We start from the raw sequence: 16,412 nt of genomic DNA on the forward strand, positions 1-16,412 counted from the left end.
TGACTAGTTACTATACTGCAGGTTAGGGGGGTCTGAGCATCTGACTGACTGCTCTAAAGGGGGGGCAGAATCCCCCCTATAAAGCCCTCTGCAGTAAGTTCAGACCAGACCCCCCCCCACTAATCCCTCCATTATAGTGATGTGAGGGCTCTATGGGGTGGATTATTCCAGCCCCATAGAGCCCTTTGCTGTTGTTAAAATAGCCATACCCCCTCCTTGCAGTATACGCACGGGTCCCGGTCCCAGCAAGGCAGGAACGTACCTCGTGCGTCTCGTCACTTCTCGTCGCTCCACCGCTCCTCCTGCAGACTTGCTCCTCTCTGGCGGCATGTGCTGCGTACAGCGTCAGAGAGGAGGAGGAGGAGGAGTGTTACAGACATGCCCATCATGCGGCACGTCTGCTATGTGTGTCTGCATGGCCCCTCCCCCTGGTCCAGTCCATCCCTGGCTGAAAATGCCGACCCCCGTTTTCGGGTAGGTGGTGCCATCTGAGGCTGTCGGCTCACCTCGCCTCATGACAGGTGCGGCACTGGCGGTCACTGATCTGTGCTCAGCGGTCGCAGGACACACACAAGTAATTGGTGTGATTGAAAAAAGGGTGGAAAAAAGTACCAAAAAAGAACCTGCGAAAAAAACAAGCCACTGATGCTGATTAGTGCTGGCGGTCACTAACCAGCACTTCGTGGCCACAGGGCGCACACAGGGAGACAGTGCAAATTCCCAAAAAAAATCCTGGGCCAAAAATTAAGCACAGATGCTCATCAGTGATGGTGTTCACTGATCAGCGCTTAGTGGGCACAGGACTCGGACAGGGAGTGAGTGGCATGGGACAAGGACAGGCCCAAGGACAGGAAAAGGGACAACAAAAATTTGTCTGATAACAAAAAAAAAAAAGACTGCTGGTGATCAGCAGTAGCAAAAAAGCACTTTCTTATTTTTTACACAGTAGTGCAGATCTCACTACAAATCCCAGCAAAATTGCATCAGACAGTCTCCCAACTGCGCTGCAAGCTGCCTCAAACCGGAATGGCAGCGTGCAGAGCGGTGTCGGTAATCATAACACCCGCCGGTGCTCTGATTGGTCGGTCATTACAGACCGAACAACTAGAGCGCTCCTAGAGGTGGCATCACTGCTACCTCCCTAGATGATGTTGGTGGTGACAGGTGCTGTCTTAGACAGCACCAATCACCACCGTCTAACTGTGCCCTGTGACTCCAGGGCACAGTTTTAACAAAATTGCCTGCGATTGGCCAGTCAAAATTGACCGACCAATAGCAGCGATCACCGATGCGGGGTGTTGAAATGGCACCCATGGCGAGTAGTGGAGATGGAGCCATCTTTACTTTGTCATAGAGCAATTAGCACCGGTGACCGCTTCCCACTGCGCAGTACCTATACGGCGCTTTGCGGGAAACACCTCCTGACGGCGCCGTATGTATACGGTGGATGTCGGGAAGGGGTTAACATCTGAATTGGGCTGGCTTTATATATGGTGGATGAGGAACCCCCATGCTAATAAATTGTCATGCTTTACAAGTTCTAGGGAGTTCAAGAATTGAGGTTATCTTTATTAATGAACTGATGTTGAAGTATATAAAGAAAGTGTGTTATGAACCGCGTAGTGTCGACTGCGCTATTGATTCGGCCACAAAAACGTAAACCTGCCGGAATGGTGACAAACTGAAACCATTAGCAATGTTTCCTTCACCATTGATATCAATGGTGATGCCAGAGGCGTAGCTAGGTTCTCCAGCACCCAGGGCAAAGATTCAGTTTGGCGCCCCCCCAACCTCTTTCCCGACATCTCCTTCCCCCTCGCCATGTTTGTTTTCCCTACCAATCAATGACGTGTCATTTCTTTTCCACGTTTTTTTATGTAACTCAAGCATAAAAACATTTGTACATTTTACAAGCAATATAGTTCTATACACAACCAGAACCCAGCTCATTACATATATACAGCACCAGAACCCAGCTCATTACATATATACAGCACCAGAACAAAGCTCATTACATATATACAGCACAAGAACAAAGCTCATTACATATATACAGCACCAGAACAAAGCTCAGTACATAAATACAGCATCAGAACCAAGCTCAATACATATGTACATCCCCAGAACCAAGCTCTGTACATATATACAGCTCCAGTACCAAGCTCTGTACATATATACAGCACCAGAACAAAGCTCATTACATATATACAGCACCAGAACACAGCTCATTACATATATACAGTACCAGAACCAAGCTCAGTACATAAATACAGCTCCAGAACCAAGATCATTACATATATACAGCACCAGAACGAAAATTCTATCATAATCATACCACCCATCATCTCGCTGCAGATTATACAGTGACTACAGTGCTGATTAGAGGCAGAATAAACATTTATATTAAAGAGACTCTGTCACCACATTATAAGTGCCCTATCTCCTACATAAGGAGATGGGCGCTGTAATATAGGTGACAGCAGTGCTTTTTATTTAGAAAAACAATCTATTATTGCTAATTAGTTTCTTAATTCTTAACTGGGCGTGTTTTTACTTTAGACCAAGTGGGCGTTGTACAGAGGAGTGTATGACGCTGACCAATCAGCGCATACACTTCTCTCCATTCATTTCCTCAGCGCAGAGATCCTGCTAGATCAGTATGTGCTGTCTTATACTGACACATTAACGTTACTGAAGTGTCTTGACAGTGAATAGACATTCCTTCCAGCCAGGACGGGATGTCTAGTTACAATCCTGACACTTCAGTAACGTTTGTGTGGGACTTACAGCAGAGCAAGCATAATCTCGCTGTAATCTGTCATTTACAGCGTGATCTCGCGAGATTACGCTTGCTCTGCTACAAGTCCCACACAAACGTTACCGAAGTGTCAGGATTGTGAATAGACATCCCGTCTTGGCTGGAAGGAATGTCTATTCACTGTCAAGACACTTCAGTAAAGTTAATGTGTCAGTATAAGACAGCACAGCGTGAACAACGCAGTGTCACTATGCGCAGAGTAAATTAATGGAGAAAAGTGTATGATGCTGATTGGTCACTGATTGGTCAGCATCATACACTTTTCTTTACAACGCTCACTTGGTCTAAAGTAAAAACACGCCCAGTTGGGCATTAAGAAACGAATTAGCATAAAGCTAAAATCGCTCATAACGTGGTAAAAATAGATAGTTTTTCTAAATAAAAAAAACTGCTGTCACCTACATTACAGCTCCCATCTCCTTATGTAGCAGATAGGGCACTTATAATGTGGTGACAGAGCCTCTTTAAGTGACTCACCGGTGACGTCTCAGATTCTAGTTATTTTTCTCCATCCGGTCCAGACCTCTAAGGGTATGTTCACACGTACACGTCCGATACGCCTGAAATTATGGAGCTGTTTTCAGGCGAAAACAGCTCCTGAATTTCAGACGTAATGGCATGTGCAGGCGTTTTTCGCAGCGTCCATTACGGACGCAATTGGAGCTGTTTTTCTATGGAGTCAATGGAAAACAGCTCCAATTACGTCCCAAGAAGTGACATGCACTTCTTTGACGTGGGCGTCTTTTTTACGCGCCGTCTTTTGACAGCAGCGTGTAAAAAAAATGACCGCCTGCACAGTACATCGTAAAACCCATTCAAATGAATGGGCAGATGTTTGCCGACGCTTTCAAGCAGTATTTTCGGCCGTAATTCCAGGCGTAAAACGCCTGAATTACGTCCGTAAATACTGCGTGTGAACATACCCTAAGACTTCTCCCGGCCACAGCCCATTTCTGCAGTTTACCGCTCAGATGTCTTCAGCTTCTCACTTTTCAAATATTTCTACACCGATAAACAAAAATAAAGTTCTCATTATACCTCACACTACGCCCCTAAATATAATAGCGCCATACACTGCACCTCTAATTATAATAGCACCATACACTGTTTCCCACACATACACCATGCCCCCTGTAGATAGTGCCTGCCATAGAGCCCCCTATAGATAGTGCCCCCATAGAGCCCCCTGCAGATATAGCCGACCCCTGTATACAGTGCTCCACATATAGCCCACCCCTGTATATAGTGCTCCACAGATAGCCCACCCCTGTATATAGCCCACCCCAGTATATAGTGCTTCACATGTAGCCCACCCCTGTATATAGTGCTCCACATATAGCCCACCCCAGTATATAGTGCCCCTATAGATAGAGCCCCCCGTAGATAAAGCCCCCCTGTAGATAAAGCCACCCCCGTAGATAAAGCCCCCCTTGTAAATAAGGCCCCCCTGTAGATAAAGCCCCCCCCCTGTAGCTAAAGCCCCCCCCCCCCCCCTCGTAGATAATGCCACACACTTTTTTATTAGGATAAAAAAACAAACTAAACAAACTCACCTTAATCTTGTTCCAGCACCGTCCGGCGGCAATGGAGACCTGCTCTCTTCTGCGCAGGTCTCCTGGGGTTGAACGACGCAAGCAGCACGATGACGTGATCGCGAAGCTTGCGTGTATGAAAGGTGCTGATTGGCAGGGCAGAATGACTTTCCCTGTCAATCAGCGGGACATACCACCGGCCGCCCGGGACAACGGGACACCACCCGGAATACGGGACTGTCCGGCTGAATCCGAGACGGTTGGGAGGTATAAGATAGATATGAGATGGATGGATGGATAGATACAGACAGACAGACAGACAGACAGACAGACAGACAGACAGACAGACAGACAGACAGATAGATAGATAGATAGATAGATAGATAGATAGATAGATAGATAGATAGATAGATAGATAGATAGATATGTTTAATGGAGAAATTTGTTTTTGTATTACCGCCACTACTACTATTACTATTCTCCCTCTCCTCCCAGGATAGGGAAAAGTTACAGCAGTCCCGTGAGGGGGGGTCGCGGGGGGGGGCCAGGGCTGGCAGCGAGGGGGGGATTGCGGCAGCCGCAAAAAGAATGTGCCTGGAGACACAAGAGTTTCTAAAATTATAAACTAATGTAATTTATTTTATGATTTTAGAAACGCTAGTGTTCCCAGGCACTAAATTGTTTACACTGTACTCACCACTGTCCTGTGTTTTCCTGTCCTCTGCAGTGCTCTACTCCAGTGTGTCTGCTCCCTCTCTCCAGGCAGACTGCTGCATCATGGATGGTGCGGTGCTGTCGCCCCCCTCTAAGTTGCGCGCAGGGCGCATGACCCGCCTGCCCCCCCCCCCTAGCTACGCCCCTGGTGATGCAAACGGAAGCTAAGGTTTCCATTTGAATTTCCGTTGAGGTGTTCACCCGAAGGAAACCTCTGACGGAACCCATGAACGGAAAGCGAACGCTGATGTGAACTGGCCCTTAGTAGTTGTTTGAGGAGTAATGTTTTTGTTTTTTTTAAATTATTATTATTTTTTTTTATATTTTATTTTTTATTATTTTTTCTTTTTCTCTTTCCCTCCCCTCCCCACGCAATATTTTCCAGGGTTTTAGGGGTGACTGTTGATTTTTGGGATAGTGTCTGTACTACATAATATTTTGTTTAACCACTTAATGACCAGACCATTTTGCACGTTAATGATCAAGGATTATTTTTTGTTTTCTCACGGTCGCATTCCAACAAGTTGTAACTTTTTTTTTATTCCGCCTACATAGCCATATAAGGGCTTGTTTTTTGCGGGACGAGTTGTATTTTGCAATTGCACCATTTTTGGATGCATATAATATATCGATTAACTTTTATTAACTTTATTTTAGGGGAGAAATAAAAATAAGCAGCTATTCCAGCATTGATTTTCACGTTATAAATTTACGCCGTTTACTATGCAGCGTAAATAACATGTTAACTTTATTCTATGGTTCGGCACGATTATGGGGACACAAAATATGTAAAGGTTTTATATGTTTTCCTACGTTTGCACAATAAAAACACTTTTAGAAAAACTTACTTGTTTTTGCATCGCCACATTCCAAGAGCCGTAACTTCTTTATTTTTCTGTCAATCTGGCCGTATGTGGGCTTGATTTTTGCAGGGCAAAGTGTAGTTTTCATTAGTACTATTATGGGGTAAATGGGACTTATTGATTAACTTTTATTTTTATTTTTTTATGGGGGTATGGGAGAAAAAATTATAATTTTGCTATTTATTTATTTTTTTCTTTTGGATGCCAATCATTCGACTGTTTATTTAATGTGTTGATTTTATTGTTCGAGTCATTACGATCGCAGCGATACCTTATATGTGTATGTGTTATTTGTTTTTTTTTAAAAAGGTTTTCTTTATTATTTTTTTCTCAAAATACAAATGTACAGAAGCGCAACGATTGCGCGCAAAAACATACATAGCATACTGACCAACCACACTAGTTGGCAATAACAATCATCATAGATAAAAATACAGTTACAATGCAAAAGCCAGCATGAAAACTTAACGGATGACAGGTGCATATAAGTGTATTGCGAAGAAAGCAGGATCTACATTTGACCGTCATTATTGCCAAGGCATACAAAACAGACAACCAGTCACCCTTCACTCACGCCTGTCTATCAGACAGCAGTGTCCGAAATCTCCATCCATCTGGCCCATATCTTCCCGAATTTGTCAGGACACCCTCTGCTAATGTATAACTTCTGATATAATGGTATATACTTATTTATCAATTGCAACCAATGTTCTATACTAGGACACACCGTGGCCTTCCATTCCATAATTATAACCTTCCGCGCACAGAACAAAACAAATCGGAAAAAGATTTTGTAATAATAGCCTTGTATTAACTCATTCATAATGCCCAAAAGGCACACCTGAGGGGAGAGAACCCGGGGAAACTCAAAGTTATCATGCAGAAACTCTACAACCCTTGACCAGAATAGTGAAATCCTAGGGCAGGACCAGACACAGTGGAGGTACGTGCCAACATCTGACTGACACCTAAAACAGCTGTCCGACCCAGAGGCCCCAATTCTCTTAAGTCTAACTGGAGTATAGTAAATAATGTGTAGAAACCGCGATTGTATTAAAAAGTCTCGAGCACTAACTACGGAATCAAAGAAGGAAAGCTCCACCTCCCTCCACTCCTCCTCCAACAAATCAGGGATATCTCTCTTCCACCCCAGGTACGCCCTATCAAAGGGGCGTTTTACAGAGGACAGCAACAGGGCATACGTCCGAGTAAGGGTCTTAGGAAGGTCTGGGGTGCTGAGCAGGTCCTCCAATCCGGAAAACCCCAAAGCTGGCGTGACAGATCCAAACTGAGCCGAGCAGGCATGTCTCAACTGGAGATAATGATAAAAAACCTTCCTCAAGACCCCAAACCTCTCCTCTAGTTCAGAAAAGGAGACAAACCCACTGTCCATAGAGTATATTTGGCCTAAAAATCGAACCCCCACCCCAGCCCACATCATCGCTCCCGGCAGGGACACCTGGATTGTTCCATAACGGAGTCCTAGGGGAAACAGAAGAATCCGTAGTATCTTTTAATAAGAGTTGTGCCTTCTTCCAGGCATTCGCAATAGTTTTTACCGGTAAGGACGCCCGACACGAAGTTTTAAACCTATATAAGAGGTTGGTAAGACTCTCATAGGAAGTCATGAGTGCTCCAGCCAGCGCCGTGGCCGCATTACTTAAGTCAATGTCAATCCACCAGCGAGCCAGTACCAGCTGCGAAGCCAAATAATATAAGTAAAGGTTGGGCGCCGCCATCCCCCCCACACTCCTTGGGGCCTGCAGAAGGCGGAGACTAAACCGGGGTGTGCCGCCTTGCCAGTAAAACCCACGTAGAATCCCATCCAAGTGGGAAAAAAAATTGTTTGGGCAAAATAACCGGACAAATATGTAGGAGGTAAAGAAATTTAGGCAGATATATCATTTTAAAAAGGTTTATCCTACCATATAATGAGAGGGGGAGGTTCCTCCAAGAGTTTAGCTGCTTTTCAGTAGAGGCCACTAAGGGACAAAGATTAAGTTCACGAAAGCGTAACAAATTAAGGGAGATCCGCACCCCAAGATACGTAAATTGAGACACGACCTGCAACGGGACAGGGAGCCCCTGCCGGGAGCGATACTCTGCACATAGAGGAAACATAACCGACTTAGACCAATTAACCGACAACCCCGAGAACGCCCCAAAAGTGTCAATCAGCTGCAAGAGTGAAGACAACGAAGGACCATCATCCGCCAGATACACCAAAGTATCATCTGCATACAGGGATATTTTCTCAACTAGTGATCCTCGAGGGATACCAATAATGGAAGAGGAACGCCTAACTGCCAGCGCCAGAGGCTCAATCGCAAGAGCGAACAACAAAGGGGAGAGTGGACAACCCTGGCGCGTACCTCGACCTAGAGAGAAGGGCTTAGAGACATCCAGATTTGTTCTCACCCTAGCAACAGGCTGCTCATATAACAAACGGACCAGAGCAAGAAATCTGGGACCAAAATTTAGACGGGAAAGCAGTATCCAGAGATACCTCCATTCAACCGAATCAAAGGCTTTATATGTATCTAGAGAGAGAACAAACCCAGGGGATGTATCGTATTGTGCAGCATCAATATTAAGAAACAACCTGTGTACGTTAATATCCGTACCCTTCCCAGGCATAAAGCCTGTTTGGTCAGGATGAATGACGGATAATATAACTTTATTTAATCTGGTAGCTAATATCTTGGCAAGTATCTTTGCATCTGAGTTAATCAGCGATATGGGCCGATAGGAATCTGGAAGAGTCGGATCCTTCCCAGGCTTCAACAGCACCACAATTAGGGCCTCTCTGATAGATGCCGGCAGAACCCCCATCTCCAGAGCAGCAGAATAGACTTCCTCAAGCCTGGGCACCACAACCTCACAGCTATCCTTATACCAATCAGCCCCCAGGCCATCAAGTCCGGGGGTCTTACCAGATGGCAACAACTGAATCGCATCAGTGATATCGTCCTCTGTAAGCGGGCTGTCTAGTTCCTTTGCCTGTGCATCAGTCAAGCGCCATAGGGGAAGGTCATCTAAAAAGCGTTCTATATCCTCCGGAGGCCCACTACATCTGGAGCTATATAACTCAGCATAAAAATCACCAAACACTTTATTCAAATCTTTAGGGGCAGTACAGAGAGTACCCTCAGAAGAAAGAATAGATGGAACAGAGGCACACGGGCGTTCCGACCTAGCCAAGTACGCAAGAAGCTTGCCATTTTTGTCACCAAACTCAAACACCCTTGACTCCGTATGCAGCACCTGCTTTTTAGTTTGTTCGACCTGTATATGGTTTAGTTCCCTCTGAACCCCAGCCCACCGACTCTTCGTACCTGGACAAGGATTTGCAATATAGTCTCTCTCAGCTCTCTGACTCTCTTCTATCAGCGACCTCTCCTTCTCTCTGGACACTGCTCTACACCTTGCAACCCCTGCCATAAACGCACCCCTAAGAGTGGCTTTATATGCATCCCACACTACTAAAGGGTCTGGAAATGAGGAATTATGATCCCAATATGAGTCATGAGAGGCCGCCACCTCTGATCGAACCTCAGGAGAGGACAGCCAGGCCGGATGCAGTCTCCATATTTTGGAGTCAGCTGGGGGACCAACCGTAAATGACAAAATGAGAGCTGAGTGATCTGAGATGCCTCGTGGAGTGATATCTATAGCCGTTACTGCGGGCAAAAGGTCCTGTGACACCAGAGCGAGGTCAATTCTAGAAAAGGTTTTATGGGCAGAGGAGTAATAGGAGTATTTTTTTTCTAGCGGGTATTTCCAGCGCCACACATCTGTCAGATGAAGCATTGAGGACCAGGAGTTGAGGTGAACAGAGGACTGATCCGGACCCCCAGTACGATCCATAGATATGTCAGGGACTGCATTGAAGTCACCCATACACAACACTGGGCCAGCAGGGAACTCTGAGAGTTTCTGGGCTATCAAGTCCAATAGTGTGGGATCAAGGGGCGGGGGAACATACACGTTTACTAAGGTAAAACAGGACCTGGGTGATGAACAGTGTATTGGTCACATGCTACCTTCAACACCTCCAGGCGCACACTCAGAACAGACACCCCCCTAGAATATGAGGAATATGAGGAATGATATCCTCCAGCTATCCAGGCCCGTTTAAGGGCCAGAATTTTTTGTCCAGTTAAATGCGTCTCTTGTAAGCATATAACATGAGGCGAGTGTTTCTTCAGGAAGTTGAACACAAGAGACCGTTTAAATTTTGAGTTAAGCCCACGGACATTCCAGCTCAAGACCTTAATTACAGCCATGGTACGCCTGAAGAGCAGAAAACAGCAGGAGACCCATAGCTAGTATATGATGGGAATGGAGAGGAGAAGAATACATACACATTCACACACACTCATGACACACCACATATAACACATAACCGTACATTGAAATACAGTAAAACAAACCCAAACCGTCCCTGTCAAGCACCCGACTTCTAGTGCAGACCTGTACCCACTAACTGAACTACAACTGAGAACAGTGGTCCCTGACTAAGCTAACAGCTACAACAGCAGCACAGCCCTGAGACCTGACCCCACTAAGAGGGGAAAAGGAGCAAAAGAAATAAAAATTAAACAGTGAAAGACAAGTGACAAAATGGTTAAGCAGTATATCAGTCATATCACATCATCTCTCCTAAGTAACAGTGTAAGTACAGCAGGTAATCAGCAACCCAATCAGTGCAGTAAATACTTTTCAACGAGAGAGAGAGAGAAAATTAAACAAATGAAACATCAGGGGGGTTACCCCAGCAGGGGATCGCAGCATTCAGGGGGGGGGAGTTCACTCCTGGGGCTCGGGGAGCGGCAGCCGCCCAGTCCAAGGCTTCATTGGGGGAAAGGAAAAATCTTGCAGTCGGCCCATCCACCACTCGCAGTTTAGCAGGGTATAACATTGCATACTTGTACCCCTTTTCTTGGAGCTTCTTCCTAACCTCTGTAAGACGCACCCGCTGCTTCCGGATCGCGACCGAAAAATCAGGATAAATGGAGATCCGCTGAGAGCCATGTAAGATAGAGCCTTTACGTCTTGCCGCCTGAAGAATAGCATCTCTATCCCTGAAATGCAGCTGTCGCGCCAGCATAGGCCGAGGGGGGCCTCCCGGCGGCCCGGGCCTAGCAGGGACCCGATGAGCCCGTTCAATTGTGAAGAATGCTGAAAACACAGTATCATCAAAGGTTTCCTTCAGCCACTTTTCCAGGAAAGAAACAGCATCTGTACCCTCTGACTTTTCTGGCAGCCCGACTATGCGGATGTTGTTCCGGCGTAATCTGTTCTCAAAATCATCAGCCCGTTCGACCGAGATCTCCACCTGTCTCCTCAAATCAGCGATCTGAGCTGGAATAGGGTGTAGAATATCCTCCACCTCCGATATCATGCGCTCTGCCTCTGCAGTACGTTCCCGCACTTTTTGCACATCATGCCTCAGGATAACAAAGTCCTGACGAAGTTCATCAACCTTAGTAACCAACAAGGATTGACAGGAGGTAATTGCAGACATTAACTCAGCAAATTTCGTATCCACATTAGAGGAAGAAACAGGCAGGTCCTGTGGAGAAATTGGTCTTGGAGGACTCAGCGAGCCCTCAAACAGGGATAAAGATGGGTCTGGAGAAGCAGGGGGGTGTTCAGGCCTAGTAAATTGCTCCAGCCTCTTTACTGCATTAGCCTTGATTTTGGCCAGGGCCGAGCCAGAGGCTCCATCCTCCATCTCATCTAGGGATTCCTCATCTGATGGGGGAATATAACTGCCCTGCGTGGACCTCATTTTCCCCTTCTTTCCAGCCTTACTGCCTCCCATGATGCAAATGGAGGGATGCAGGGTATGTAGGAACTGGCAGGGTGTCTGATACACCAAACGGAGCAAGTCCACAAGCTAAGGGTGCAAGGTATCCCGGGGACCCAGTACCAGGCCCAATGCAGGGTGAGTAGTGAGCCTGCACAGCTAGCTCAGTCCAGTGAAATACCTGTGAAGCGCTCCCCAGATGTATCCTCCTGCCTGCAATGGGACAGCCACCACACACCGCTGCACAGCTCTGCCTCCCAGCCGATCCACAGTCCCGCCGTCAGTAATCAGCAACACCAGCCTCCAGCAGCAGCGACCGACACAGACCCAGACTCCTGCAGACAGCCTTTCACTTCCGCCCGCCTCGTGCTCCACCGGAAGTGCCGCCAGCTGACCAGCTTCTCTCTCCAGGAGGGCCCCACGACACCAGACCTCAAAACTACCGACAGGTAGGGATACAGGGGTGAGATATGCACTTGTCCTGCCCGTTTTGGCAACTTAGAATGCAGGATGGCAAGGATATCAGCAGGATAAGGAGTCAGGGAGCTCAGGAGCACTGTGAAGCACGTCTACTCAGGCAGACATCCGGCCACGCCCCCATGTGTTATTTGTTTTGACACTTTTACTAAATGAAACCTCTTTTTGGGGGAAAAAAGTGGTTTTATTTTATGTTTACTGTAATCTTTTTTTTTTTTCTCATAAGCTTTATTTAACTATATAACTTTTTTTTTTTTTGTCATACTAGGGGACTTTACTTTGCGATCTTTAGATAATGCTTTGGTATACTTAGTATACCAAAGCATTATTGCCAATCAGTGTAAAACTGACAGGCAATCTATTAGGCCATGCCTCTGGCAGTTTCTGAAGGCAGACCTGGGGGCCTTTGTTAGGCCCCCGGCTGCCATGGAAAGCCGACAAGGCCCTCGCAATTTCTGTGAAGGGGCGCCCAAGGGGTGACAGAGGGAGCTCCCTCCCTCTGTCAAAACATTAGATGCCGATGTCACTATTGACAGCGGCATCTAATTGGTTAAGCTGCCGGAATCGGAGCGCGCTTCGATTCCGGCAGTTGGAGCAGGATCCAGGCTGTGTATAACAGCCGTTCTCCTGCCGATGATCACATGGGTACAGTGGCAGTACTCGCGCGATCAGAGGACGGATATATCCTTCCTTATGCGGGAATTAGCTCCTGCACAGGACGGATATATCCGTCCTTCGTCGTTAAGGTGTTAATATAATGTCAACATTTTTTTTTTTTTGTTATGTACTATGGAAAAAGTATGGATTATTTAAATCAAGAACAATAAAAAATTCTATTATTAAAAAAAAAAGTTTGGGCAATGATAAAATAGCGGTTCTTAAACTACTAATGATAGCTAGAGTTGTGTTAATGCAATATTGGATGTCTCCACAAATCCCTCCCATTCCTTGTTGGGAGAATCGGGTATCTGGCAATATAGGGTTTGAAAAGAATATTTATCAATCGAAAAACCAACTAGTTAAATTTAATCAATATGCGATAAATGAATTACCGTTCATGTAGCTGATTAAGTAAAATAGAGGTGGGTATGGGTGCCTTAAGGCCCTGTTCACACAGAGTTTTTTGCATGCAGAAAATTCTGCCTCAAAATTCTGCTTTCTCTGCCTCCCATTGATGTCAAAGGGAGGTCAGAGATGTAAACGCCCGAAGATAGGGCATGTCGCTTCTTTTTCCCGCAAGCGTTTTTTTCCGCTCGTGGGAAAAAAACGCCTCCGCCTCCCATTGAAAACAATGAGAGGCATTTTCGAACGTTTTTTGGCACGTTTTCCGACGCGGTTTCCGCGTCAAAAAACAAGTAAAAAAACTCAGTGTGAACTGGGCCTTATAGTGATAGAAGTTAAAAACTGCCCTAGTTAAATAGATTAATGTTTTTTAACTTTTTTTTTTACCCCCTCTTTCTTTTCTCTTCTTGCAGCGTACTAGGTGTGTGTGTGTGGGGGGGGGGGGGGGGGTATGGGTTTGCTTGTATTTTCCTTGACTTTATAATGATGTATGTTATAAATGTTTTCTAAAAATTATATTAGAAAAAATGCATATAATGTATTTTAGAGAGTAACGATCTTGAACTATTTATTTTTGCTATATCAAACATTCTGATTTTGTTTTATAGTAAGAGTCCAGAGAGAAATTGATATATTTATAGAAAACACTGAAAATCTTAAATATGAAGACCGCATGAGTTTGCCATACACCAATGCCGTAATTCATGAAATACAGCGAATCTCTAATGTGGTTCCTTTAGGTCTGCCTAGGCAATGTACACAAGAAATTAAACTGCATGATTATTCAATCAGAAAGGTAATTAAAATGAATAATTGTATTAGTCATTATATTTAAGAGTTAAACAGGAACAAAGAGGGTAGCTAGACATAAGCTTGTTCCTTCTAGACTAAAGGGATAACTATTTTTTTGATTATCTTATATACCGAGGTCCGGACTTGCCTATAAGTACATTAGGCATTTGCCTATACATTAGGTGACCTGGGGAAAGTTCGACCACTGAAGGGAAAATTTACAAATGAATAAACTCAACAGTGTGTATTCATATGTGTATGGCATCAGATAATCTGTGCCTACATGCTTATGAGATATAAATCCGGTACTGTATATACCTACTCCTACAGTGGTACATAATTGACTAAACTTTCAAGAACCTATGGGGGTCTAAGTTTGATTCAGTTGAAACGCTAGAGGTCTGAGTGTTGCGGCTGTAATTTCTGATTCTGTTCTAATAACTTTCAGACAATTTCCCGTTCAGATGAAAAACATGACACTATATTATTAGGATCAGACACATTAAATTAAACCATTTTTGAATAACATAAAATCAACAGTCAATAAGATAGCAACCTAACAGAATAGGAAAAACAAGTACTTTGAAGGGGTAAAAATGTTTTTGAGTACTACAATGTATGTCTACATCTTTAACATGTGTAATGTTTCCTAAAATCCCTTAGGGTACTATGATTATAGCTAACCTGGCCTCTGTACACATGGACTCCACGCAGTGGAAATTCCCAGATACATTCAATCCAGCAAACTTTTTGGACGAAGAAGGCAATTTTCAGGCCAATAAAGCATTCCTACCATTTTCTGCAGGTAACATTATACGGTACTGTCTTATAAACACAAGTCTATGCAACATACATAAGACAACAGTATTCCTGTGGATTATTAGATGTTTATTTTAACTGATTATTTTCTTGCATCTAATTGTTGGTTAATATGTGTTGAATTCAACATATTCAGCACTCGTACCTGCTCCAGTGTCATATGTTCAACATCCCCATGTTGGGGGAAAAAAACATTGAGCATGTTGGGGCTTATCGGGCTTCTTCCCCTCTCCCCATTGAGAACACCGGAACGCTTGGCCGAGCTGAGCATGCATGTGTATGAGCAGGGTCGGGAGGAATAGCTCTCGACTGAGCACTCATTCAGATGACAGCTATCTAAGGTGCATGTAGTGTAAGGTAAGCACTACAGCCCAACCCCTTCCCTGATGGCAGATGTCAGGGGAAAGAAACATCCGGCATGTTGGAATTCAACATGCCTGATTCTTTGTTTCCCCAGGAGCTAAGAAGACTCTTCTGGCAGCGGCTTATTCCCTACCCATTGAGAAGAAATGCATGCTCGGCCGAGCTGAGTGTGCATGTGTATGGCGGGGAGGTGTCGGGAGGAATAGCTGCTGGCTAACAGCTACAGTAACTAGGGTGTATGGCCACCTATACTGTTTGTAAGGTGTGCACTACAGCCTAACACAGAAGAAAACTCATAATTCCATGTCCCATTTTACTGATTTGCAGTAGCTTTCCATAACTTAAATTGACAACGGCAATCCCAAACCCAAACTATTATTCTTTTCCATCTCATCTCTTGACAGGTCACCGCATGTGTTTGGGAGAACAAATGGCCAGGACTGAGCTCTTTATATTCTTCACCAGCCTCCTGAAGTCTTTAAGCTTTCATCTTCCTCAGGGTGTGACTAAAGTTAACATGAATGGAATTTTCGGAACTACATTTACACCTCATCCATATGAAATCTGTGCTATCCCCCGTTAGATCGGATTTTTATCATTTGTTTTTCAGTCATAGATGTTAAATCCTATCAGCAGTTTTCCCTAAATCAAAGTATTAGCTGAAAATATAAGTTCTGTGTTGTCCTCTTCTGTAAAGTTATTAAGTTTGCTTGCCATCTGTCCTAATACTCCTGAGTGTAACGTAAGTAGAATATTTGTCGTGTTTATAGTATATTAGACGTGTCCATACAAGACAACGATTGTTAACGATACAACAGATAAAGTTGTTCATTAGGGATTATCTGTGTGTATTGACACTCCATCTATACATATCACGATCTCGGGGTATGTGGACCCACTAGGCCGCTCCACCGTAGCAGAGTGGCAGCTGGCTAAATCACAGTCTATACAAAGTCTATGCAAAGTCCTAGCACAAGTGTACCTGAAAAAGTCCAGACACTAATAGAGGCTTTGGCACGGATGGTGATTGATGTGGCAGGTGGCGTCAGATGTGGCGGATACCAGGGGTGGCAGATGACACCAGATGTGTATGACAGCAGGCGTGGCAGAGGACACCTGACATGGTGTAGGACAGCAGGCGTGGCAGATGGCACAACACG

The 16,412-nt window shown here is 44.9% G+C and overlaps 1 protein-coding gene across 1 annotated transcript in view; it reads left to right on the forward strand.

The window, feature by feature from the left end:
- The window catches only part of LOC142759561 (cytochrome P450 2J2-like), a 141,967-nt gene extending 125,923 nt beyond the window's left edge, over window positions 1–16,044 (forward strand). The window contains exons 7-9 of the mRNA XM_075861863.1: window positions 13,887–14,074; window positions 14,734–14,875; window positions 15,657–16,044. Coding sequence (XP_075717978.1) covers window positions 13,887–14,074; window positions 14,734–14,875; window positions 15,657–15,835 — 509 coding nt within the window. The 3' untranslated portion in view covers window positions 15,836–16,044. The remainder of the gene's footprint in view (window positions 1–13,886; window positions 14,075–14,733; window positions 14,876–15,656) is intronic.
- The last annotated feature ends 368 nt before the right edge of the window (window positions 16,045–16,412 follow it).

This window comes from Rhinoderma darwinii, chromosome 4 (assembly GCF_050947455.1).
Source record: "Rhinoderma darwinii isolate aRhiDar2 chromosome 4, aRhiDar2.hap1, whole genome shotgun sequence".
Taxonomy (NCBI): Eukaryota; Metazoa; Chordata; class Amphibia; order Anura; family Rhinodermatidae; genus Rhinoderma; species Rhinoderma darwinii.